The following is a 25,548-nucleotide window of genomic DNA, read 5'->3' as shown; positions in this document are numbered from 1 at the left end:
GCCCTGCATCTCCTCTTATACAAATAGCAGCTATGAAAGAAGCGCAGGGCTTTTAGTCTGTAACTCGGTCTACTCCGATCTGGTGCCCAACCTGGTGTTTTGGACTACAACTTTCAGATCTTGGGCTCTGTAGGCTGGGGCTGATGGGAGCTGAAGTCCAAAATATCCAGAGGGGCACCAGGTTGGGGAAGACTGCCGTAACACATGCTCAGGTAAGCGGCTGCTTGACTACTGGGAATTTCAGCAATTACATGGACACTTGGAAGCAGTTGTTGTGTTTGCCATTGACTTCCATATTGGATTGACTATTAAACATGCAAGTGAATGAGACTGTAGAGCCCTGAAGGGATAGGGTGGACTGCACCACTTCAGAGTGCAAGATGAGAAGATAGTGTGTTTGAGTGCTTTCCAATGCTCCAAAAAACAAACAAACCACCCTGCAAGTGGAAAAGCAGCACATCAGGGAGGCTTATCCAGTAGAGAGCCAGTGAGCAAGCAGGCGGTGGCATCTACTGCTCCACACCACCACCGTTCAGGCCAGAAGGAGAGGCAACTGAGCAAGCGGGTTGCAATGATGGAGAGAAAGGGCAGGTCCGGAGGCTCTTGCCAGTGGGCCCCCTACTGAGGTATGGGCCCTTGACTGGAGCTCAACCTTTGACACCAGCCTTGCTGCTACCACCATTTCGTGTGCAAGGTGGTAGCTGCAGAGTTGACGCTCGGCCTCCATCTGGCTGCAATACTGCTTCATGTTCTTGGAGACCGATCCAGGGGGACTTACCTTTCCAGGAGAGCCAAGTGCTGGAAAATGCACATGTGCAGGCTGAACCACAGAAGGAGAACAATGAGGCAGAAGTCCAAGCAGACATCTCCTCTCACTTCTGAGCATGTGTCGGAACGGTTTTTTAAAAATGCATCGGTAACGGTCCTTCCATGTTGCAAAAAATAAAGCCTTTCATACGTCCTGCCCTGCCCCCTGTATACAAAAATGTGCATGGTCTCTGCAGCCGAAATTTAGCAGCAGTGGTTGATGACCCAGCCCTATCCTGTTCCTTGCCACGGATTGGATGGGGGCATTGAGAAGGGATCTTCATCTTACCACCCACTGTTTCTGGTATTGGCGTGCGACGCTTGGTTACAGATTCCTGCTATGCCTGTCCCCAAATATTGGGGCTCTTATGGATTATTCCGTTTGCAGATTTGGGTTTGTGTCAAGAGTTTGTTGCACCACTTTAAAGCGGGGGGAGGTGTTTGATGGGGTAGAGAGTCTATTGATTTTAAAACCCATACCAAAACTAATGAACTGCTGGGTCTAGTAATGAATGTATAACGTGGCTATCTCTGTAAATACTGGCATAGTTTTTTAGATGTAACGGCACTTACACTGTATAAAGTGGCAGTTGCTATTAAACAAAATAAAGCTCTTATTTTTTCCCGAGCCGCCTCCTCTGTCACGAAGTAATTGTCTGCTCCCTTAATTTCCTGCGGCGGTAAACATTTGGATTGATTTTTAACACGTCTAGAGAGATGCTTTAAGATAGCCATTGATTATTACCAGCTAAAATTGTTGCAGGAAACAGGAAAATTGAATTTTCTCAGAGGGGGAAAGAAAAAGACACAGAAGCCTTCAAAAACTGCAATTATTACATGCTTGATGGCCACTAGATAGACTGGCAGGATCCCAAAGATTTTGTCACTGCTGAACATATTTCACGGGGAGGGGAGGATTCAAAGGGCCGTGTGAGTCTTTCCCTGTAGTTATTGCTTCTTCCAGATACAGGGCTTGACTTGACATATTGGTTTAGCCCCAGAACCTGTTTTTACTGCCAGAGCCCTGGGACACATGGAGCTGTGGGATAATGAATGCATTCACTGTGAAGGGAAGACACGGCTTCTCCTATTGTACAGGGGCATGCAGAGAGAGAAAGAATAGAATTACCTGTCTCATAAACTGGTCTCCACTCAAGAGATTCTAATATATTATTTGGCTTTGGTTCGTTACATGGCAGGGTCCCATGGCAAGCGCTAGAGATGGGAGGAGGGGGGAATTCAATCAGCTCATTCACACTTCCCAAACCAATATGGGAACCTAAGCAGAAATCTACTTCGGTATTCAGACCTTTCCAAATTTTGCACAGTGGTTCTCCAATTGAGAAATACATGTACTAACGACAGCCCTTCTGGATCAGATCAAGGATCCATCTAGTCCAGCATTCTGTTCACACTATGGCTAACCAGATGTCGACCAGAGAACCAACAGCACCCTCCTGCCCATGTTCCACAACAACTAGTGTATACAGGCCTACTGATACTGGAGGTAGCACATAGCCATCAGGACTAGTAGCCATGGATAGCCCTTCTCCTCCAGGAATTTATCAAACCCCCTTTTAAAGCCTTCCAAATTGGTGGCCATCACCAATTGGGACCATAAGATTGCTCTCCTAGTTGTAGTTTTTGTTAGACAATTGGAAGTCAGAAAGACTCGCTCTGCCCATCACCCAGAGATCTACAAGTAGCTCCCAATCTACTTTCTGCTCAGCCCTGCCTTAGCTACCATAAACAGCTAGAAAGTGACAAGGTCAAACGATATTCTTCCCAGGTGAATCCCCGAGCACCCCGTTTTCTCCTTAAGACCCACCAGTGAGAGTGTGTTTGAAATGTGTGTGTTCAGAAGACATTCTTTGTAAAAAGAGCAAAGCCAGTGATGCTACTTTTTCAGTCATGCACACAAATTAAAAATCTTCTCTGAAATGGTGATTAATCCACAAAATGCCAAACTGGTAAAGCATTGGTTACCTTGTTCTCTGTTCTGCTTTTGTGTTCTGGGCCTATAAATCATCTATTTATCTTCCCAACATACAACAGGCACCCATTATCTAGATGACATTGCTGTTGTTGCAAATCATGAAGCTGCATATTTGTGTGTGTATATATATATACAAAGTACTTTATCTGTAACGATTGGGAACATGAATCACAGTAGCCATATTTAAACTGTGGTGCGTGTTGTGCATGGTCTGTAAAGAGAGCGAATCAGAATATACCGGATTCCCAGGTGGTTAGGAACATCTATACACAAATATGGGTAGATGCACATCCTGCAGTGAGCTATTTGCCAGTGCCTCGATGCAGATTCCATAATGTGCATGGGGAGGAAACTATTAGAGCTGGAGGGGTGGGAATCTCAGTTTTAGAGCTCCATGCGTCCCTCAACCTCATTTCAAAAACCCTCTGCAAGTCACCAAGTAGAGGACTCTCCTCTGCAAAATTGGGCAAATGGCCACTCTGTAACTGCAGATGTCCTGAGGCTTCTGGCACTTTAAGAGATCAGCGATGTTCATGTTTTGGGGGGCCATTGGGCAAGACATCCCCCAATGGGCCTCCTGTCTCAGTGAAGTCTACCTTCTTGCGTCCATTGTCACTAGCCTCTCTTGCTCCTCGTGCTCTTTCTCACCATTACTCCTACTTGCTTGACAGGCAGAGAACCAGGGAGTAAGTAGACCATGGCATCTCCTGGTCTTCCTCCTCCCCATCACAACCGTTGTCTGGGCCAAAGTGAGAGGCAGGTGAACAACCAGGTTGCCAAGGAGGAGGAAGTCCAGGGGGCTCTTGTGAGTGGCCCCTGCTGGGGTGCGAGCCCTCAGCAAGAGCCCAACCACGCCTACGGTTGACGCCAGTCCTGTTTCTGCCCTTTTGCTAGACATGCAAAGGTGTCAGGTTGCCCATGGGCTTGGTGGTGTTCCTGGGGCACGCTCGCCTTTGCCGTGAAGGCCCCAAAAGTTCCAGCCTGGATTCCATATGGAGCGGAACACCACATAGTGTTGAGGCGAAGCGTCGCCCTCCCTCACCCCCCCCCCACGATTTTTCTCCAGACCATTAACAAGACGGAAAAGCCTTTGCATTTGGCACATAGTTGTGTGCGCTAATCTACGCGGGCGTCCCTTATCGGGCCTCCCAGCTGCTCAGGCGATTCCATAGCGGAGACAGAACAGCCAACTTGCACTTTGTCACATCTTGAACACTTGTCGTAACCGAAAGAGAAGAAGGTGTAACAATTGGCAGGAGCCAAAGTGAAGGAGTGGCCAGCCGGCTTCTCTCTCTCTCTCTCTCTCCTTTCGAGGGTTTTGGAATGCGAGGAGGCTACTGCAGGGTGGGAGAGGGAACGGCTGGGGCACGGCGCATGCAAAGGAAGGGAAGAGTTTGCTGTGTGGTGCTAGCCAGGAAACCCACTTTCAGAGAACTCCCGACAGTGATCTGGTGTCACCAGGGGAGGCTGGTGACTCTGATGTCAGTGAGGCGGTGAATCCGCCCTGGGTTTCAGTCAGAACTCTGAAGGAGCTGTCCAAGGTTAGCGCTCCTTTAGAATTCTGACTGAAACCCAGAGAGGCCTTATCGCCCCACTGACATCAGAGCCACCAGCCTTCCCTGGCAGTCACCCCCACCCCCTTTTACAGAATTCTCAGAGCCAAACTAGACACGTCGCTGTAAACAACATCAGTATTCATTTATTTTTAAAATAAGTATATTGGGTTCAGAGGAGGATTTTTATCACGACTACCGTTTAAATCTTCCCTCCCCTGCTGCAATTCTGACATTTTTGATACGCACGCACGGGGCCCCCCACACACACACTGTACAGCACGAACGGGAGTGTTTTTGCTAAGGCTCACAGCCGGCAGGAGGCAGGGAGGTGATTTTTGTTGAGATGGCAAAGTATCTAAACTCCCCCTCCACATGGGCTGCAATCCCAGTGTAAATCGTGGGTGACGGGGGCGGCACCTGCTACTTAGTTTTTTAAATCCTGATGTGGTTGCTAATGACGTGTGTCAAGCTGCCACCAAAAACCCAGGCCAAGCTGTTTTGCCAGCTGCCCCCACCCCCATTCCCCGCCCCTTCATTATAAGGAGAATGTAGCAGAGGAATGGGTTTTCTGGAAAAGTTCTAGAACTTCTCGAAGTTCTTGGAAGGCATTAATTTTGTCCTAGATAACTGAAGCAGAAGAAACTCTGCCATTACCCTTTTTGCCCCGATGAAGTCCTTAGCAGCATTCTAAACAAGAATTTGCAGCATTCTCATTCTACTTGATGAAGCGTCTTGTGTGACCCCAACGGCTTGCGCATTCTCTTTATCAGCAAAGATGAACCCAGTTATTAAAAAAAGACCAGGCTGCCTGTTGCAGATATAGTGTTTGCCAGATTTGTGGGCAACGCCCAAATTTTTCGGGTTTAGTGTCTGAACTTCTAGCCTTGGAGCCATGCTGCCGCTGCTCCCCCCACCCCCCAAAACACACACACCCCTGCATCAGTCACCCAAAGCAGCCGCCTCGGTGTCACAGCGCCTTTCCCCAGTCACTGCCTATCCAAATCAATGATGTTGAAATTCTCTATAAAAAAAGGAAAAAAGAAACCCTTCCAAATTCCATTTCGGAGAAGCTCTTGGGTGCTGCGGTCCAGAGGCAAAAGGGGCGGGGTCAAAATACCAGCATATTTTAGCTAAAAGCACTTCCTGACAGTAACTGAGAGGCATTTCCACCTTTCCAAATGGGTTAAAAATGCACAAAAGCTTGGAAACTGCCCAACTATTGGTGGTCTGGAGGGGAGAAGGGGGGTCAGAGGAAGGGGGGTGGCCATCTGGGAATCCTGGAGGGCCAGATATGTTTCCCCCAGGCCTGAACTTCAGCCCCCTTAATCTAGGTCATGGATGTGGCAGAACGTATTTGAGTTGGAGCGATGCTATAATAAGTACAACCAGATTCCTGGTGAGATTAAACATTCTATTAAACATCCGCCGAGAGAGAGATTGTTCAAAAGGAAACCTAGGGTCGGTTCGCTGACGCGCTGGCTTCAGAAGAGAGTGTTTTCCCTGGGCGGATGATTGCAAAGTAAATGAATACAGTAGGCAGAAGAGAATCGTCAGTGATGTGGAACTGGGATGGATGTGTGCGCGCACTCAGGCGATGATCCTTGGCGAGGAGGGACCGTAGCTCAGTGATGGAGCACATGCTTTGCATGCAGAAGGTCCCAGGTTCAACCCCTGGTAGCAGATGATGGGGAAAGCTTCTTGTTTGCTGCAAACCCTGGAGACCATGCCGCTAGGTCCGTTGCTGGGAAATCCTGGCCTTTTTTGATTTGACGGAGTTCTGCGGTGTGTACAGTTCACTTTGTACCTGCAAGATGCAGGCTTTTCCCCCAAACTCTGGAAACTTTTTTTACACACACACACACACACACACAGAGAGAGAGAGAGGTTCCGCAATTTGCGCAAATTATATTACAGCCGAATCTGCACAAATTGCTCAGAAATTTGCGCAAATTACAGAACTGCCGGGGGGGGTCAAAATGCCAAGAAAATCCACAAACTGGTTTCACTCACTGCAGACCTAGTCGTGCCACAGTGGGAACCAAAATGAAGTCCTGGGGGCTGAGCCCAGCAAAACACATCTAGCTCCTCCCCCAAAATGGATTTCTTCAGCATCCCTACTTGGAGTAGACCATACCTAATGAGATGGACAAATAACCCAACCAACTTCTTACAATCCACGTGATTATAGGTGTCTTATTTGGGATAGGGGAGGACCGTAGTTTCGTGGCAGAGCCCCTCCTTTGAAAGTAGAAGGTTGTAGGTTCAGTCCCTGGCATCTGCAGTTTAAGAGGGATCTGTGGGCAGCTGATGGGAAAGCATCGGTACCTAGCAGATACCAGGAGATCTCTCTCTCTCTCTCTGGCCTGATACCCTGGAGAACCCCACTCAGTCAGCATAAACCATACTGGACTAGATGGACAAATAGCCTGACCCAGCAGTGCAGCTAAGTAATTTCAAACCCTGGGTTTAAGGCCCAATCCTATGGATGTTTAGAGAGATAAAAGGCCTACAATTCCTAGCATGCTGGCTAGGGAATGCTGGGAGTTGTAGGCCTTTTTTCTGGCTCAACACCCGTAGGATTGCGCTCTTAATTATCTTATTAGGTGAGGTGGCTTTTGACAGCCATGTGTATAAGTTCAGGAGCTGAAGCTAACATCTCTCTCTTTCCCGCACCCATGGCCACTCCATGCTTTACAAGTGCGTCTGTATTCCCGATATGTTAGAACGACAGCCAGACTGTTCACCAAACCTGGTTTAAAATGATGATGATGATGATGATGATGATGATGATGATGATGATGCTCTGAGCATGTGCACTTTTGCATTTTAAGCTCACTTAAATCATGGCATCATCATGACTGCAGGAATAAAATGGACTTTCCTTGAGCTTCCTGGTTACCGGCATCAGCTGCCACTCTGGGGGGGGGGGGTCATTGGGGGGGCTGGACCTTTGCCCCAAGGTCCAACCCTAGCTGCACCATTGTCCTGACCTGATAAGGAAAGGCAGCTTCCTACGGGCCCCATCAGGGAATTGAAATATTATATGTGCACAAGCGTGTCTTCATTGGAGAATTAAGAGTGAAGTTTGGAGGCTTGGTTTCCATCTGGGAAGACACAAAGAAGAAACAGGGATGACTTAGGTTGCCATCCTATGCCTGTTTAGACAGGAAAAAAAGTTCTGCAATTCCCAGCTAGCCCTGCTGTCTGGGGCATGCTGGGAGTTGCCAGACCATTTCCTGCCTAACCACACGCAGGTTGGCGCATTTATGCTAGTATGGCCTCGTCCCCAAATGGTGTGTGTGTTCATATACGCGTGTCCGTGTGCAGCATGTATGTGTAGCAGCAGTAGGCTCGGGCAGATGTGTGCAGGGGATTTCCGTCGGCCTTGTAATTCGGGGCAGAGGGGGAGGGGACGAGAGGCGTGGCCGGCTTTACAGAGACAAATGCACAAAATTAACATCTGTTGGCTTCTGGGAATGACCTAATTTCTGGCGGTTGAGCTGGTGCCAGGCAGCTATGGCAACATACTGCAGGGGTGTGCAAAGCTCAGTGCCAGGCCTGTCGGCGTGAAGGGCTGGTAAACGAGGGAGGTGTGTCGGTGGTCACCACAATCTGCCACAGGGGAAAGGGGTGTGTGGCCGTCCTTCACCAAACCGGGGGGCCGGGAAGGAGAGCCACTGGGTGTTTCGCTTGCTATAAAAGGATGTTTATTAGGGAGTTGGAGGAGGATACAGGAGGAAGATGGGGCCTGCAATGGAAAAGATGTACCAGAAATTCCTCCTACCCTGAATTCATGACTCCGGAGAACAACGCAACCGAGATGGCAGTTTGCTTCTGGGAAGGCTCCATCATAGGCCCATATTGGAGCTGGTTGTGCTACCATTAAACACAAGGCAGCCAAGTGTCCTCTTTTGCAGAGGATAGTCCTCTCTTTGAAGGGGTGCTAGAAGGACTGTCCTCTATTTTGAAGGCATCCTCTATTTAGAAGGGCAGTCCAGTCCAATTCCAGTTTAAAGAACTAGAAGAACCGTTGCCTATCAACAGTTCACACCTTGACACCAGCTTGAGCAGGTACACCATCTGGTCACCATCTTCCACAATATGGTCAGATGTGCTGCATTTCTCTGAATTATAATACTTGTTTTTGAATGTGCATGTAAACATATACATTGCCATGCAAATCACTCTCTTTTGTCTCTTTTGGGCAATGCATGTCCTCTTCATTGGCGACTCAGAAATGGCCACCCTAAAAACAGGTGACACTGGTGTGTCCATTTAGGGTCGGTGTCAGGAGCTAAAATCTATGATCAGCCACTGGGACACTGGAACCCTGATAGTGATCAGCATTGATGCTGGACCTGGGCCCACTAGCATTGATGCTGGACCTGGGCCCACTAGGACAACTCTTTTATTAGATTTCTGACTGGTTCTGGCGGTAATCCGGAGCGGAGTCATCACCCCACTGAACTCCAAGCCACCAGCCTCCAGTGGATCAGGGGTGATGAGAGTTGTCATTCGAAACATCTGGAGGCCACCCACCATTTTAATTTCCCACAATGCCCTGGTGCAATGCTGCATTGAGTGCATTGTGGGAAATTTAAAAGGTAGGCAGCTCACAGCTGCCTAGTTCAGATGCAGGTCTGCTGCCCACCACCAGTAGCCAAGCCCACTGTGGGGGCCCACAGATGTCAAAGCACAGCCTCCAGGGGAGGGCTCAAACCCAGAGTTGACCAGCACCCTCGTGCAGTCTGGGCCCAAGAGCACCACCTTCATGTGATTCCTTCGCTACTAGCAAATTATAATGGCAGAAAACGGAGCCTAAGAGGGTCACGTGAATTGGACCAGATATACCACAACAGCCCAATTCCCTTCTTCGTAGGCGTGTGGATAATTTCCAAGATACTGACTCATGGCTAGAAACCAACTCCTTTTAGGGGGGGCAGAGGGGAGTTTGCCCAAACAAGGGGCATGTATGGGTCAGAAGTATTGGCAGAGCTTTTCAGCATGAGGGGTACACAGACCAGACAGCATGGAAATGGCTGGGTGGGAGAACTGATGGCAGTTGAATGAGGCTGTAATACAAAGCACCCATTGTCCAGCCGCCGACTCACGCACTCACAAGCTGCCAGGTCTGGCAGCGCCGCCTCCTCCCTCTCACCCACCCCCCACCCACCGCACAACTTCTCGACTAGCAAAACGACCACATGGGATATGTACCACACACACACTCTTGTGGCTTCCTTGTTGTCTTGCTCTCATCCCGCGCTCGCTTCTGGGAGAACGTTTTATCAAATAAGGGCCAACAATGGCTTCTGGATGCCACTGAACCAAAGGCCCGCCTTGAAACTGCCAGGCAGGCATTGCAACTTCCTGTTAGCTTCCGGTCCAGCCAAGAGGAAAGGAGAGGCCCCGTGGTCTATCAGGCCAAAAGCTTGCCCTTCCCAGCTGGATGAACGGCTTTTTGACATGGGCCTGTGAGTGTCTCTCTGCTCCGTCATTCAACAGAGATAGTCCTCTTTGCAGAGACAGTCAGCAGAGATAGTCCTGTTTTGCAACAGGATTCCAGTGTCAGGAAGAACCTAGCTTCCCGCTGGCTTCTCATGGGTTGTCTCTGAAAAAGTCACTGACTGACACTTTTCAAGTGTGCTTTTTCACCCCACCTGGTCCTTGAGTGTACCTGTTTCAGAAAAAAAACACTGCTAAAAAATTAACTTCTTATTTTTAATCACGGCTTGGCTTCCGACAGATCTTTTTCCAGGTTTACGTGGTAGGGATTTTTCTTAATTATGCTGCATGGTGGGGAACCTCTCCTGCCACTGCAGAGCCAAAGGCTGCGAGCTGTGCATCAAAAAAAAACCAACACGTGATGACAACAAAGCCCCTGCACCAACAGCACGAAACATCTCGATCAGCATTGGTGCGCTTTGCGAGATGTTCTCTGTTCCGAGGTCCACGCTCCACGGTTGGGGAAAGGAGGTGGGTTCCCTGCTGTCTCCAAAGTCAAGGGGGCCGAGAAGCAGGCAGAGAGGGAACAGGCCTTCCCCAAGAAGGGTCATGGAGCAGGCGCCATTGTACATGGTGGCATTGGACAGTACAGCCACTTGGAATTCTAATTGGCTCCCAAAGGTGAGTGTGTTCTCAGAGCCTGTGGTTTTAAGGCTTCTGTTCCTCTGGGCGAACCTTTGCTGGGGAGGAGAAGCAGCATACCACCCCGGTGTGAGTCTACCCTATTTCCGTGGGGCGGACAAGGAGCCCTGCAAGAGCTATTTGTGCTATCGGGGCAGCTTTCATCTCCCTTCCCCCTGCAGCTCCGGCACAATGGGCCGCCAATTTCATGCCTATTGGCAGGCAGGAATTCAGCGGTTCGCCTCTGCGCAGCTTCAAAAGGGATTTGCCGTGAAGCATGGAAAGACGACGCAGAGGCGTCCCTGAGCCCAAGGGGGAACGTTGGAGGTGGGAGGAGAAGGAAGGGAGCCAACAAGTGCTGTGTGTGTGTGTGTGTGTGTAAATGGCTTGTAACTGGAACGCAGTTGCTTTACCTGCCAGCAGACTCCACTTAATGGGTCCATACAGCCATCAACTCATTTCCATTCTGAGATGCTGTACTCCAGTCTTCCCTAAGCTTATGTCCTCTAGATGTGTCAGGCTACAACTCCCATCTGCCCCAGCCATCAGGGCCAATGATCAGAGCAGTGGAGGCTGGTGGCTCGGAGGTCAGCTGGGCGTTGAATCCATGCCGGGTTTCAGTCAGAACTCTAAAGCAGCTTGGATAGAAAAAGTGAGCAAATCTTCCCTCTCTGCCTTACCACCTGCATTTCCAGTATGGCAAGGTGGTTAAAGGGTCTTGTGATGACAAAGTCTGTTTTAAGGGATCCTGAAAAGTGCCGCTACCAGGTGAAATGTCCTTGTATCTGGGTGGCATGCTGCTTTCCCCTGGGAACTATCATAGAGAGAATCCTTAATATTGAACGTTGATGTAAGTTCTTTGAGGATTGCCAAAAAGAATGAAGCATAAAACAGAAACTTAACTAGGGATGCCAGTGAAGTTCTCCAAGCTTGGGTTCCGAAACTAACCTTGGGGGCTCATAAAAGCCCAGCTCAACCATTTTTAGACCCCCAAAATTCTTCTTGGGTTTGGATATAAATCCGAGCCGGGGCGGGGGAGGGGATCCCAGCTTCTTGTGCCATTCTCTGCCAGTGGAGTTGTGCAAAAAGGAAAGAAGAGGACATGTGGTTGGGATGGTGAGAAGACAAAGCTGGTGGAGAGAGGTGGAGGGTAATATTTCTAAGTTCTCAGATTAGATCAGGAAAATTACCCGAGTTTTTCCTAAAAAAAAAAAATTCTCAGAAAAGCTCAGATAAAGCTTCAAGTTAATCTGAGGCATGTTTCTGAGAGCTCAACCATCTCTAATCTTAGCCCTCCTGATATCTTCTTGTCTGTGGAGTGTGTGCTGAAAACAGCAAGGGGAAAAAACTTGCTCAAGGCAAGTGACAACAGTTTCCGTCTCCCCTTGCAGCCGACGCCTGCTCTACTGATAAGTCAAACATTTCCTCTCTTGAGCTCTGCTTTCCTGAACTGTCAACAGAACCCAAGCATCCTAGCTCTTGGTCTTTTCCTCCCTACCAACCGTAGGAAAGTAGGCAAAAAATTAACTTTACACTCAAAATCTGCCAGAATATGAACACCTGTGTCTCACAAGGCCATGCGATAAACTCCGGATTGAAAACTGGATGCAGGTCAGACAAGGGCTCTGACTTAGGTTTGGAGGTGTGTCAACCAGTTCTGGATGGGGCTACACTCCCCCTGAAAGACTGTGTTTGCAGTTTGGGGGTGCTCCCGGATCCGTCGCTCCAAATGACAGCCCAGATAGATGCGACGGCCAGGAGTGCCTACTATCAGCTTCAGCTGATACGCCAGCTGCACCCCTTCTTAGAGTCAGAAGACCTAAAGACAGTAGTGCACACGTTGGTAACTTCAAGGTTTGACTTCTGCAATGCGCTCTACATAGGGCTACCATTGTACCTAGTTCGGAAACTTCAACTAGTTCAAAATATGGCAGCCAGGTTGGTCACCAGTACATCTAGGGGTGAGCATATTGCCCCAACGTTAAAATCACTCTACTTGCTGCCAATTAGTTTCCGGGCAAAGTACAAAGTGTTGGTCATTAACTTTAAAGTCCTAAATGGTTTGGGTCCAGGTTACCTGCAGGATTGCCTTCTCCCATACAGTCCACCCCACACACTCAGATCCTCTGGGGAGAACTTACTTCACTCAGCCAAGACTAGGCTGACATCAGTTTCCCAGAGGACCTTTTCTTCTGTCGCCCCTGGATTGTGGAATGGCCTGCCGGAGGAGATTCGTAAAATTAACTCTGTGTGATTTTAAGGCAGCTTTAAAGACTAGCCTTTTCCAGCAGGCCTATCCAGATCAATGTAAAATAAAAAAAAATTAAGATGTGTTGATTCCTGTACTAACGTTGTTCCCCGCCTCGATCCAAAGGGAGAGGCGGGTAAGAAATAAATATATTATTATTATGTTTTGGATGTTTAAATACTACATTGTCTAGATTTAATGATTCAGGGGGGATTGAAATGGAAAAGCATTGCCTCCCACCCCCCAATTCAGAAATGGGAGCAGACGTATCTTTGTATCACCCAGACTAGAGGTTGTGGAGAAATCCACAATGGATTCAAATGAGTTTGGATTTCTATTAATCCAACCTGCAGATTTTGCAACTGGCGGGCTTTTTCCAAGTCATGCAGATTTGCAGGCCTTTTATTATTATTTGGGGGAGGGATTTGTGCAAATTCGCACTTGTACTAATGCATACCAGCACAAACGAGCAGTTGCGCAAAGGTGCATTAGCGTGACTGCACATGTACGCCAATGCACATTAGTTGTAAGGCAAATTAGCACAAGTGGGATGAAATTCTTGTACGTCCCTAAAAAAAATATATGATTCCGCCAATGAACAGACGATGGAAGAAAAGACAAATCGGTGAAACACAGACGGAATGGATTTAACAAAATCCATACATCCCTAACCTGACCCCACATCCGTAGTCCATACAAATGACTGAACTATGCATTCTGTGGATGGATGGCTAATTCCATGTCCCCACCACTAACCCCCAAGAGTGGAGCATACATGAAAGGCAATGGGGTTGCTCAGAAGACTTCACTTTTGGACACCCCAGATCTGGAGTGGGAGTAAGCAATTGTGGCTAGATTGAGAGGACTACATCTTCCTCCACTGCCGCCTTGCTGTCCTGTCTTTTACACACCCACCCTTGCTCCTCCTGAGCGTCTGCCACTTCCCCTTCCTGTACCATTGCCTCTCTATCCTTCCCCCCACCCCGCGCTGTTTTCAGCAGCCGCTGTCAGCACCACGATCCCAGCTGAGTGCAATTGTATGGCGTCATCGAGGAAACGCACTTGCCCAGAACTGGAGTCCAGCAGCCACGGCCACTACCTGCCAAAGTGCACAGAACAAAGCAATTGCTTCCCGGGGGGGGGGGGAGTAGGGGGTCAGGAGGTGAGCTGAGCTTCCCGCGCCATTTAATTGAGTAACACTGCCCTACATGATGCTGGCTCGATGTGGTGAAATGCTCTCGAATGTCACCAGATGGAAGCCCATATGGACACCTCCCTGTGGGCCTATGGCAGGAGTGTCCCCTGCAGTTGTGTGTGTTCAGCAAGAGTGTGTCTGTTCCTGTGTGAGGGAGAATGTTGGGATGAGAAAATAAATGCATGAATTTGCAAGCTTTTAATAATGGATCTAGATTTAGAGGATGGAAGCTTAAGAACATAAGAAGACCCATGCTGGATCAGACCAAGTCCAGCATTCTGTTCACAAACAGCTGTCACAGGAAACCCACAAGCAGGATTTCACCCATTTTCCCCAGCAACTGATGTATATAGGCTTACCACCTCTGATACTGGAGGTAGCATAGAGCCATCACGATCTGTAGCCATTGATAGCCTTCTCCTCCAGGAATCTGTCTAACCCTTTCAAAGCCATCCAAATTGGTGGCTATCATTATATCTTCATAGAATCATAGAATAGCAGAGTTGGAAGGGGCCTACAAGGCCATCGAGTCCAACCCCCTGCTCAATGCAGGGATCCACCCTAAAGCATCCCTGACAGATGGTTGTCCAGCTGCCTCTTGAATGCCTCTAGTGTGGGAGAGCCCACAACCTCCCTAGGTAGCTGATTCCATAGTTTGACTATGCGCTGTGTGAAGAACTTTTTTTTTTATCTGTCCTGAATCTCCCACCAATCAGCTTCATGGGATGACCTCGGGTTCTAGCAATATGAAAGAGGGAGAACAATTGTCTCCCTATCCGCATTCTCCACACCGCGCATCGTTTTGTACACCTCGATCATGTCTCCCTTTACTCGCCTTTTTCCCCCAAGCGAAACACTCCCAGCTGTTGTCACCTTTCCTCATAGGGGGATTGCTCCAGCCCCTTGATCATTTTAGATGCCCTTTTCTGCACTTTTTCCAGCTCAAGCTTGGGCAAGATGCCCTCAGTGGGGGGCCCTCCCTGAAAAGGCCCACATCCTTACCTCTGCCCACGTGTTTACCATCTCCTTCTGGACCCAATCTGCACCGCTGCCTGGAAGTGGGGGAGGGCAAGGAAAATGGAACAAGGCCAGGGGCGGCAGGTTCTTGGGGGCTGTGTGTCAGCAGTGAGCCCTCTGCTGGGATGTGGGCCTTTGCAGGTGCCTGACTATGCCGACCCCTGGCGCCGGCTCTGGCAGTCAGTGCCATTGCAGGGTGCCTACATGCAAACAGAATGTTTAAGGCTGAGCATGCAAATAGCATAATTTCGGCGCAACTAAACGGGACAACAGGGGGGAACCATTACTTGAACTCCCACTGTTTAGTTTTTCAAAGCAGCTCTGGGGTGCGGGGGCTGATTCAGCACCAGGAGAGGGGGCTTAATCTTTTCCCCTGTACTCGTTTCCTGAAAGTAATCACTCCCCTTGAAGCTGTGTCGTTCACCCCATGGAACCAAACATACGAGTACCATATGGGTATTACCTCTTCCCCCCCCCCTTTCTTCTTTTTTAATTGCATCAACCACTTTTGCAAGTGGTGCATCGGAGCTTAAAAAGTATTCTTAACATTATGTTTGGCAGGGCAGGGTGAGACAGGGTTCTGTTCAAGAGCTCTTCTTTTTCTGGCTGTAAAAAAACATTAAATTAAATTTTAAAAACCCTGTTTTGGAGAAATGGTTGGACACCTCTGCGCTCAAAGCAGCCGTTTGGGTCAGTACCACACTGGATGGGACTGCTGTGTACGATCAGCTGGCCTCGGTTCTGCTCGGAAGGCGGGTAGGGGAAGATCCCTGCCTTCCTGACTCTCTTCCGGGCCTTTGTCTCCCACTCCCCCTGTGTCTCAGCTCTCTTGACCCTCTTGAGGGGATTATCCCTCTATTCAGACCCTAGTTTAGTGGGTAAACTTTTAAACAATGGGACAAAGGCCCTGCGTTATTGGATTGCAGTTAAGCAGGCTTTAGTGAGGAGATAAGAGCCTCAAGATGGAGGGATCTGTGTGCCGATAAAGGCTCTTTCAGCCTCTTGGATCTTAACAGCCTCACAGTGGCCGAAAGGGCAGAGGGCAGAGTCTGGGAGGGCAACAGCTTGGGGCTAGCAACTGGATTTGCCACAGGCGGGGATCTGAGCCCACTGCAACACGCATTGGAAGGAAATTTGCATTCAGTTGCATGAGAGGAACTTTACACACTGGGAATAGTAGGAAGGAAGAGGTCTGAGACGGCCACTTCTGCAGGGTCTCAAAACCTGTCTTTTTAGTAGGGCTGTGCTCCGCTCTGATTCGGATCGCAAATGCAGAGCGGAGCGACCTGATCCGCCTCTGCCAAAGGCAGATCCGAATCGGGTCGGGGGAGCTGCGGATCGAGGTGAAGCGGTTCTCCTCCATCCAGAGCTCCGAATGCAGTAAGTGGGGGGGAGGGGAGCTCACCTGGTGCCACCACAGTCCATGTGGCGGCGGCGGCGGAGCCAGGTAAGGGGGCAGGGAGAGGAGGGCTTACCTGCATCCGTTGCGGTCCGGCGCAGGCTTCAACTGAGGCCCAGGCCTCAAAGTGGAAGCAGGCTGCGGCAGACCACAACAGACGCAGGTAAGTGGGGGGGGGAGGGGGGCTTACCTGGCTCCGCCACCTTAGTCCGTGCAGCGACGGCGGCGGAGCTAAGTAAGGGGGAGGGGGCTTATTCAGCCCCCATTTTGTCCCCCTTTCCCCACTTACCTGTCTCCGCCATATGCCGGAGGGAAGGGGGGCAAAATCTCAATCCGCCCCTCCGGATCTCGCTCCGCAGAGAGGAGCAGGGGAGGGTCAGATCAACCCGAAGCGGTTCGGGCCCCATCCAAAAGTTCCTGATTGGGCCATGAAGTGGTTCGGGGGGTCCGTGCACAGCCCTGCTTCTTAGGGCCAATTCATATATTCGTGTTCATCCCGTGCAGAGGCCGCATTCACATGGCACACTAAATCGTGGTTTAGCATGACATGCACAAGCTGTACGATCACACTCTTCCCCCGGCCCTCCTGTCCAGAAGGTTTTAACTTTTCTATTTTAGCTAGCCATGATTTGTCATGGTTCACTGTAATTAGTTTCAACAGTGACTATGGTGAGTCTAAACATTAACTGCGATTAGTTCCAGCATGAATTATGTTTACTTTCAGACAAACCAACATCAAACCATGCGTTGTGAAGTTGGCTTGTTTACAGATAACCATAGCTGGTTAATACTGACAATTCTGGGTCCGGACACCACATCCAACTGTGGTTAACTAAAAGAGGACGCCAGTGCTTCCAAAATCCTCCTCCCACCTCCACAAGAGGAGGAGAGGTGGCATTCGAGACCAAGGCTCACTACAATTTATGCACATCACACTAAATCATGGTTTAGTGCAGGGGTGGGGATCCAGCAGCCCAGATACACTCACAGCTGGGGAAGAAAGAGTTAACCTTCTCCTTCCTGTGTGTGCTGACCACCTCCAAATCCCCCTCCCTTCCTTGCTGCAGTTTTGATAAGAAGAAGAAAAAGCCTCCTCTCAGTGACAATGGAATGCTTTTTTCCAAGGATAATTATTGTGTGGGGATTAGTGTGTTCTGTGCACACTTTTATCAGGTGCAACCTTTATCAGGTCTCCTCCAAAGTGCTTAGTCAGGGCCAAGGAAGGCATGATACCAAGATCAGTGAATAGGAGGGGCCACGGCTCAGCGGTAGGGCATCTGCTTTGCATGCAGAAGTTCCTAGGTTCGATCCCCGGTATCTCCAGGCAGGGCAGGAAAAGGTCCAGTCTGAAACCATGGGGAGCCGCTGCTTGTCAGTGTCGACAATACTGGGGTAGATGCACCAATGGTCTGACTCAGTAAAAAGCAGCTTCCTATGAACTCCTGGTGGGTGGGTGGGTGGGTGGGTGGGTGTTTGTTTAAAAAAGTGTTTAGATTAGCCAAGAGGAAGGAGCCCAGTTTAGCTTGGTAAGTGGGACATGTGGGTAACCCTTTCCCTCCATGCTATTTCCCCTATTAAATTCTCCCTGAAGCTAATATTTGCCCTGCAGAGCAAAACGTTCAGGCATCCATATCATGCCTGATGAAGCAATAACAGCCTGTCTGTGTGTAGGGAGGGGGTGGGGTATTGGAAAGAAGACACAGAAAAGGGTTAACTCCCTTCCTCTGCACTGGAGTGCCATGGTTCGGATCCAAATTGCCTCTTTTTGCATGGCTGATATGAACCCATGTGGACAGGGGCGTGGAATGCCAGAGAACCTACTTCCACACCCGATTCAGTGTATACGCATGTGCTCAGGGCCTCCGAAGCCAGGCCACAGATCTGCACCACGAGTCTCAATTGGCCGCTGTTCCTGGGGCACGTGTACAAACTCGAAATACGTTTGTGTCCTGTGTCTTTGGAATGCAACCAACTCACCGCAGGAACATGTTACGGTTTCAGAGTCTATACATGTGACGTGGTGATCAGTCCTATGTAAAGCTGCCCTGGGTATGTTATTGAAAGTTGGGGTCTAAATCCCTCAACGAAACAAAAATCAATGTAATTGGATATACTGACATCCTTGCACATGCTCTGCTTTTCCTTACTTCCACCCCTACCCCCCACCCCTCTGGCCTTTTCCCTGTGCTCTGACCACCGGATCCTGTTTCTACTCAAACCTGACAGTGAAGCCCGCAGGGCCGGCATTCTAGCAACTCACCGATTTATTTGCATGCTCGCCCTCGCAATCTCTAAAGTTTCTTTTAATGCATTTGCCTAGATCCCCCCGGGGGCGGGGGAGAGAAAGGAATCAGAACGCGCTTCAACGGGGGTGGCACGGAGCAGAAACAGAAGACTTCTTGGCTGAAGGGCATGTGCAGAGCAAACTAGCACCTCAGCAATCTGTGGCAGAGAGATAAGGCAATGCCAGGGACCCGGGGGCTGCTGCGTCGCCTAAAAAAATTAAAACGCGCTCCATCAGCATTTCCTCCACCCACCCACCCGCCCGCCTGCCCCACCTCCCCACGTTTCTCCATTTTTCACTTCTTGTACAGGCTGAGTAAAGCTGCAGTCCTGCACATCCTTTCCTGAGTGTACGTCTCCCAGAGTTCAGTGGGACTTACCTCTAAGCAGACATGCGTAGGGTTGCGCCATGCCCAAAGAAACACTGAGAATGGGTGCAGACACTTCTTCAACTGGAGGAAAGAGGGGGGTTGTTTTTCCGTGTTGGCAGCCAACATGCCAAGCTTATGTGTTTATGTTATGGTGAATGCTTAACTTTTGAAAATTGAAAACATGTATTACTGACGAAGTTGGAAACGGTGCATACAATCCGGAGTCATTGTTTAATATTCCATTTATACGTTTTCCCTTGTTTGCATTCTTCCATGTTTATGACCTGTCTTTGTCCTTATTAATCACCAGTAACTTTGCTATACGTTTATTAAATGTTTGTTAAATGTCTATTGACGCATATTATATGACTGCTGGTTTGGATAAATCGCATTGAGGCTTTTTGTATCTGCACAACACATTGGGCTCCCTATATATTGTGCGCTCAACTTCAGGAGCGTTGGTGGATCTTTTCCCTTTCTTTTCAGGGAATAAGAATCTGGCACAGAACACGGCCACATCACAAGCACAAGATGGGGGGGTAGCTAGCACTTGGTATCGACCCAGTTTCTACACCCAGTTTCTACAGGTGGTAGAATGCTGACCAGAACGTATTTATATTATATTATTATATTTATATACCACCCCATAGCCGAAGATCTCTGGGCAGTTTACAAAGATTAAAACGCTGAACATTACAAATCTATATTCTAAATTTAAAACCATAAAAGCATAAAAACAGACAACATACCAATAAATAAATAAATAAACAAACTGTGAACTCTCAGCCAGGCCGAAATATAGATCTGGGGTTAATTAAAAACTCAGAATATGCTGTTAAATGCCTGGGAGAAAAGAAACGTCCTGACCTGGTGTCAGAACAGATAACAATGTTGGCGCTAGGCGGGCCTCATCGCAGAGATCATTCCATTATTTGTTAAAACATTTGTATCCTGCCCTATATCACTGGGATCTCAGGGCAGCATGCAGTTAAAGTCAATTCAAACCGTATAAAATAATACATAATGTACACAGCTAAAGAATTATTAACAAGCTAAAACCAGTAGAAAACTGAAACGCAATAATAAAAAAAAACATTTAAAACTATGTGCAGCTTTTAGGCAAACAGATTTTCTGCAGTGATGGGAGCCCATAAAATTCTGTGAATGAAGCAGGGTGATTGCACAATAAAATCCTCATCTGTGGAAGCCCCCTGCATCAGATGACCGGTCTGTCTTGCTCAGCATTGTCTACTATGTTCTTCTCTAAGCCAACACATCCCAGATTGATTGATTGATTGATCACATTTATACCCCACTCCTCAGCCAAAAATGGCTCTCGGTGCAGCTTACAATCAGTTAGCAAAGAAGACAGACCCTGCCCTCAGGCTTTCAATCTAAAAAAAGACGTGACACACAAGGAAAAGGAGTTCAGGAGGGGAGAGGGGAGAGAGGGGGGGAAGGGAGATGTGTTGGGCTGATGGCTTCCAGCAGATCTCAGATGGCCAGTTGTCATCCGACACATCATCTGCACATCTGGAAGAGACCTGGTTGTTGAAGGCTGGTCTATACAACTTTGACTGGCAGAAACTTTCCCTACGTTCCTGACAGGAGTCTTTCTCAGCCCTTCTGGGGATCAAACCTGAGATCTTTTGCATGCAACGCATGTGCCCTGCAGCTGAGCAATGGCACAATACACCCTGCAGGAGCAAAAGAAGGTGCCTTATACCAAGTAAGGATCGTTGATCCAGCTAGCTCAGGATGACAGCAATGGCTAGCAGTGGCCCTCCGGGGTTTCAGGCAGGGAGCTTTTGTAGCCCTACTGAACTGGATGGGCTGAGCTCATTTAGACTGGGGGGGGGGGGGTTATACCATTTTTAAGGCTTCCTAAAAGATTGGTTTCCCCCACATAAACCTGCCCAGATTTCAAGGTCTTCAGGGGAGGAACTTCTTTCAGTCCTGCCGACATCGGAGGCATGTCTAGTGGGGATGCGAGACAGGGCCTTCTCAGTAGCTGCTCCCAAACTCTGGAACTCCTTGCCAAGGGAGGCTAGGTTGACTGCCTCGGCTTTGTCCTTCTGCCAGCAGGCAAAAATGTTTTAATTCAGGCAGGTTTGTCGCATAAGCTGATCTGTTGCGGAAGGAGGTTTCAATTGATGCCGTTGATTTATTTTATTGTTGAATGTTTAATTGTGGTTTTATGGGTTTGTTTTTATGCTGTGTTTTAATTAAGATCTTGTTTCTAACCTATATTTTATTATTGTTAGCCGCCTTGAGTATCATTTTTGGTGGAAAGGCAGGATATAAAGTAAATATTGATTGATTGATCCTCAACAAGTAGGAAATTGGCTTTTAGCCACAATAATGACCAGGATCAACCATGTATAGGGTTAATCTACCTCTGAATACAAGATACTGGGTGCAAAATAACAGCAACAAAGCCATCATTTGCATAGTTTTGTTATGCACGTCCAAAGGCATCTGTGAGAAACCAAATCTACACCAAGCAGGATAGAACACTTTGAAATCGGTTTGAAAATGGTATATGGAATGCGTCCTGGGCCCCAACCATTGCCAATACTGTCATAAACCGTAGATCCTGCCCTGGTGTAGATCGATCATTGGTCTAATGCAACAGAGACCCAGAAGCCCTGGCTCCCTGCTGGGATCACTAAATGGCTTGACCTAACCCTTGTGTGTGTTCTTCTTCTTCTTTCTCTTCAGGGTTGGCAGCATATTTCTTCCAACAGCCAATGGACCAAGTGATCGTATCCGGACAGTCAGTGACGCTGGCCTGTGTGGTTATGGGCTACCGGGGCATGGTTCAATGGACCAAGGATGGACTGGCCTTGGGGGGAGAAAGAGACCTGCCTGGTACGTTCATCAGGGGATTGGGAAGGAGAGGTCTGGGGTGTGGTTGGAGCGATAACAGCCACGGGCATTATTGGCTGAAGTACAGATTCACTGCCAGCTGCAATAGCTATTGATCGGTTTAGTAACCTATTGCCTTATTGTCTTCGGAGGACTTCTGCCCTGAAAGGCAGCCCAGAAATGTTTTAAATAAATAAATGGATATATACCTGTACAGTAGGAGTGGTGAACATGAAGTTCTCCAGATGTTGTTGGACTGAACTCCCATCAACCTTAGTTGGCTTAGCCAGTGGTGAGGGATGATGGGAGTTGCAATCCCACAGCAACTGGAAGGCCACATATTCCACATCCCTGGTGTCCAGGTCAATGACTGCCAGATGATCATCCCATTTTTTGGAGTCCCTTCGCCTCCAAACACCCAAATGGACTTCTTCTTTTTTTTTACAAGCCTGAATTCAGGAATGTGTCCTGTGATTCAAAGGAACATTGTCCCAATATGCAGTCTCACAATTTATTAGCACACATTAATAATAATATGTAGCATGCATGAAAAATGATTCTGCTCTTCTGTCTTAGGCAGGATCTACACTACTGCTTTATAACAGTATTGAAGTGCACTGACAACTGTTGGGCCCATGACACATTCTATATACCATTTTCAAACTGCTTTCAAAGTGTTATAACCTGCTTGGTGTAGGTGTGTCTTAACTTTCCTATCCAGCACTAGACAGACAGGCAGATATTATGTGGCCTCACCAAGTTCCAAGCTTTCTGGGATGAGTGGTGAAGCCTTGAAGAAGTTGCTAGTGGTGGTCAGAAGGTTCTTGGCTACCTTTGGCATGGACTTTTTCTGGCAACTGGGACAAAATTAAGGGTTGTCAGGGATAAACAACCTGGCACTTCCAGATGGTTTGGACTACTCATCCCATCAGCTTCAGCTAGTATGGCCAATGGTCAGGGATCATGGGAGTTGTAGTCCAAATCATCTAGAGGCCACTATGATGCCCACCTCTGGTTTAAGTACTTTCAGACTATTGGATGGCTACTTTAGTCCCTCCCTTGACCAGTCCACCCTAACTCACCCAGGCCTTGCAGCAGAGTCTGAGCTGGTTCTGAAGAGATATGGTTGCAGGCCCAAGGTTTCCAATGACTTCTGCCCTTCCAGAGGTTCCTCCAAGGAAGGATGTCATGTTAAACTCCTGCTATGCCTCATCTCCTGGGGAAACTCTTTCAACCCAAGCCCCAAATTCAATCTCAGAGAAACTCTCAGGCCAGGGAAGGAGGGAAGGTGCATCCCAGTAGTGTCTGGGACCAAAGGCAAAAGGGGGGAGAAGACCAGCATGTCTTAGGTTACAGCTCATCCTGCCAGGAACTAAGCCCCAATAGAGCCATTTCAACATTTTAGATTTTGGGGGAAAGCACAACTGCACAAACACTTCAGGCATTTATGACGCTCAGGGTAACATATGTTCTCTTCTGCAAGAGAAGCATGCATGAATATGGATCCCAGGGAGAAAAGGGGGGGGGAACGCCTCCTCCCCCATTTGATTTAAACTTCCCTTTGTTTCTCTAATGGGGAACGGAGCATCAAGCCAAGAGAACATGGCACCCACAACAACAACAACAACAACACAACAACAATCCCAAGAAGTCCCTATATCATCCCACACAGCACAGATTATGGAGAGCCCCATGGACAAAGGATTCCTCCATAGCTAAGGGGGGAACCGAGTCAGATCTTGCCATCCTGGGGCCCACAAACTAATCCTTGGCTGCACCTCCTTCCCTCCCCACCACAGGCTGGTCCCGCTACTCCATTGTTGGAGATGCCTCTGCGGGGCAGCACAACCTACGGATTGACTACGCTGAACTGGACGACGATGCCATCTACGAATGCCAGGCCACCCAGGCGGCGTTGCGCTCCCAGAGGGCCAAGCTTACCGTACTCAGTGAGTCCTCTTCTTTGCGCCCCCCTCTCCTCTTTCCAAGACAGGCCCATCCTCTGTGAGAAGCGTCCACACCCGAGAAGGCTCAATATTCCCTGTTTTTTCAAGCCCAAAGAGATAATCAGGGGCTGTGGCTCAGTGGTAGAGCACCTGCTTTGCATGTGGAAGGTCCAAGGTTCAATCCCCGGCATCTCCAGGTAGGGCTAGGAAGGAATCTGGCCTGAAACTCTAGACAGCCACTGCCAGTCCGTGTCGACAATACCAGGCTAGATGGACCAAGGGTAGAAGGAAGCTTCTGGTGTTGCTATCGTTCCAGCTAACATGCAATGAGAGGGATGCAACAATTTCTGCATATGAAGATCCATGCCGGATCAGACCAAGGGTCCATCCAGTCCAACACTGTGCCCACACAGTGGCCAACCAGGAACCCACAAGCAGGACATGAGTGCAACAGCACCCTCCCACCCATGTTCCCCAGCAACTGGTGTACATAGGCTTACTAAAGGAGGTAGCACTTATCCATCAGGACTAGTAGCCACTGATAGCCTTCTCCTGCAGTAATTGCATCTGTATGTGGCTTCTGGGATCCTACGTTGTCAAGATTAGTTGTTTTTTGCCTTGCTAATCCTTGAAAGTGTCCTGGTAACATGAACTGAGCTGGGCAGAGTGGGGGGGGGGGGGTAGATTGTTGTGCCTGCCCATCACTGTGTGCCATTGAGGCCTCCAAAAACAACCATGCTCAATCCTGCAGTCTTTTCCTTCAGCTGCAAGGAACTTGGAGAAGTTCCCCATCACTCACAAAGCTCTGATCCACACCTTTGCAACATACCCAACTTTTCTCTCCCAGGTTAGATCACATGATACTCTTACCTGGGCTGCTGTTTGATGTGTGATGGGAAGCGGGTGCATTGGTCCCACCACCACCTGTGTGCTTGTCCCATCTCAAACACTGCTAGAACATCCACAGGTGGATGTAACCTTCTTAAAGGCACACTGTGTAGGGAAGGGACCGCAGAATGGCAGTAGAGCACTGGTTGTCCATGCAGAAGACCCCACCCACCCCCAGTTCAATCCTTAGCACCACCAGTTCAAAGGATGGATATGACCCTTCTCTACAGGAGACGATCCTCGGCCAGATGGGCACAAAACCTGACCTGGTATGTGTCCCATTTCCTACGTTCCCATTCAATTCAGGTCGCAGAAACGATATCCCAGATTTAATCAGCCATTATGATTTTATGAAGGTATGCCTTTTTGAACACATGGACATTTAGGTCGTGCCGGAGGTGGGGGAAAGTGCAATGTGTTAAGTGGGAAGAAGGGTGCACTCATGTGCTAAGCTATGCCTAGGGGACTGACCTGAGTAAGAGCATCGTCTGATCCGGCACTCTGATGTAGTAAAGGGGTGGAGCGGGGCAAGATCCTAGCACTAAGGGTACTCGCTCTACTCCCCTTGCAGTAGCAACTAATCCAAGATCCTTGCTGAGTCTGCTGCCTCCCAGGCCTATGGGAAGAGTATATTGGATTGTCAGCCTGCAGGGAGGGCTGAGGATTTCCGTCCTTTATTGACTTAAGTGCCTGTGTGTTTGTGTTTTTGTAGGCACTTAGGAAATATGATTAGATCAAGAGTGAGAGAATGAATTGTGCTGCAGCTGAGTGGGCAACCCCCCTTCCCCTCCTGCCTTTGATCTCTGACGCCCGTATTATATAGGTACCAAAGGAGCACCTAGATTCAT

At 48.7% G+C, this 25,548-nt stretch overlaps 1 protein-coding gene across 2 annotated transcripts in view; it reads left to right on the top strand.

Annotated features, from left to right (window-relative positions):
- The window catches only part of KIRREL2 (kirre like nephrin family adhesion molecule 2), a 52,951-nt gene that overhangs the window by 7,270 nt on the left and 20,133 nt on the right, over positions 1-25,548 (top strand). For both annotated transcript variants that reach the window (XM_063139680.1, XM_063139679.1), the window contains exons 2-3: positions 21,720-21,869; positions 23,666-23,815. In XM_063139680.1, coding sequence (XP_062995750.1) covers positions 21,720-21,869; positions 23,666-23,815 — 300 coding nt within the window. The remainder of the gene's footprint in view (positions 1-21,719; positions 21,870-23,665; positions 23,816-25,548) is intronic.

This window comes from Elgaria multicarinata, chromosome 13 (genome assembly GCF_023053635.1).
Source record: "Elgaria multicarinata webbii isolate HBS135686 ecotype San Diego chromosome 13, rElgMul1.1.pri, whole genome shotgun sequence".
Lineage (NCBI taxonomy): Eukaryota > Metazoa > Chordata > Lepidosauria > Squamata > Anguidae > Elgaria > Elgaria multicarinata.
Note: the sequence above shows the minus strand (reverse complement) of the source record. Positions and strands in the feature narration are given on the sequence as shown.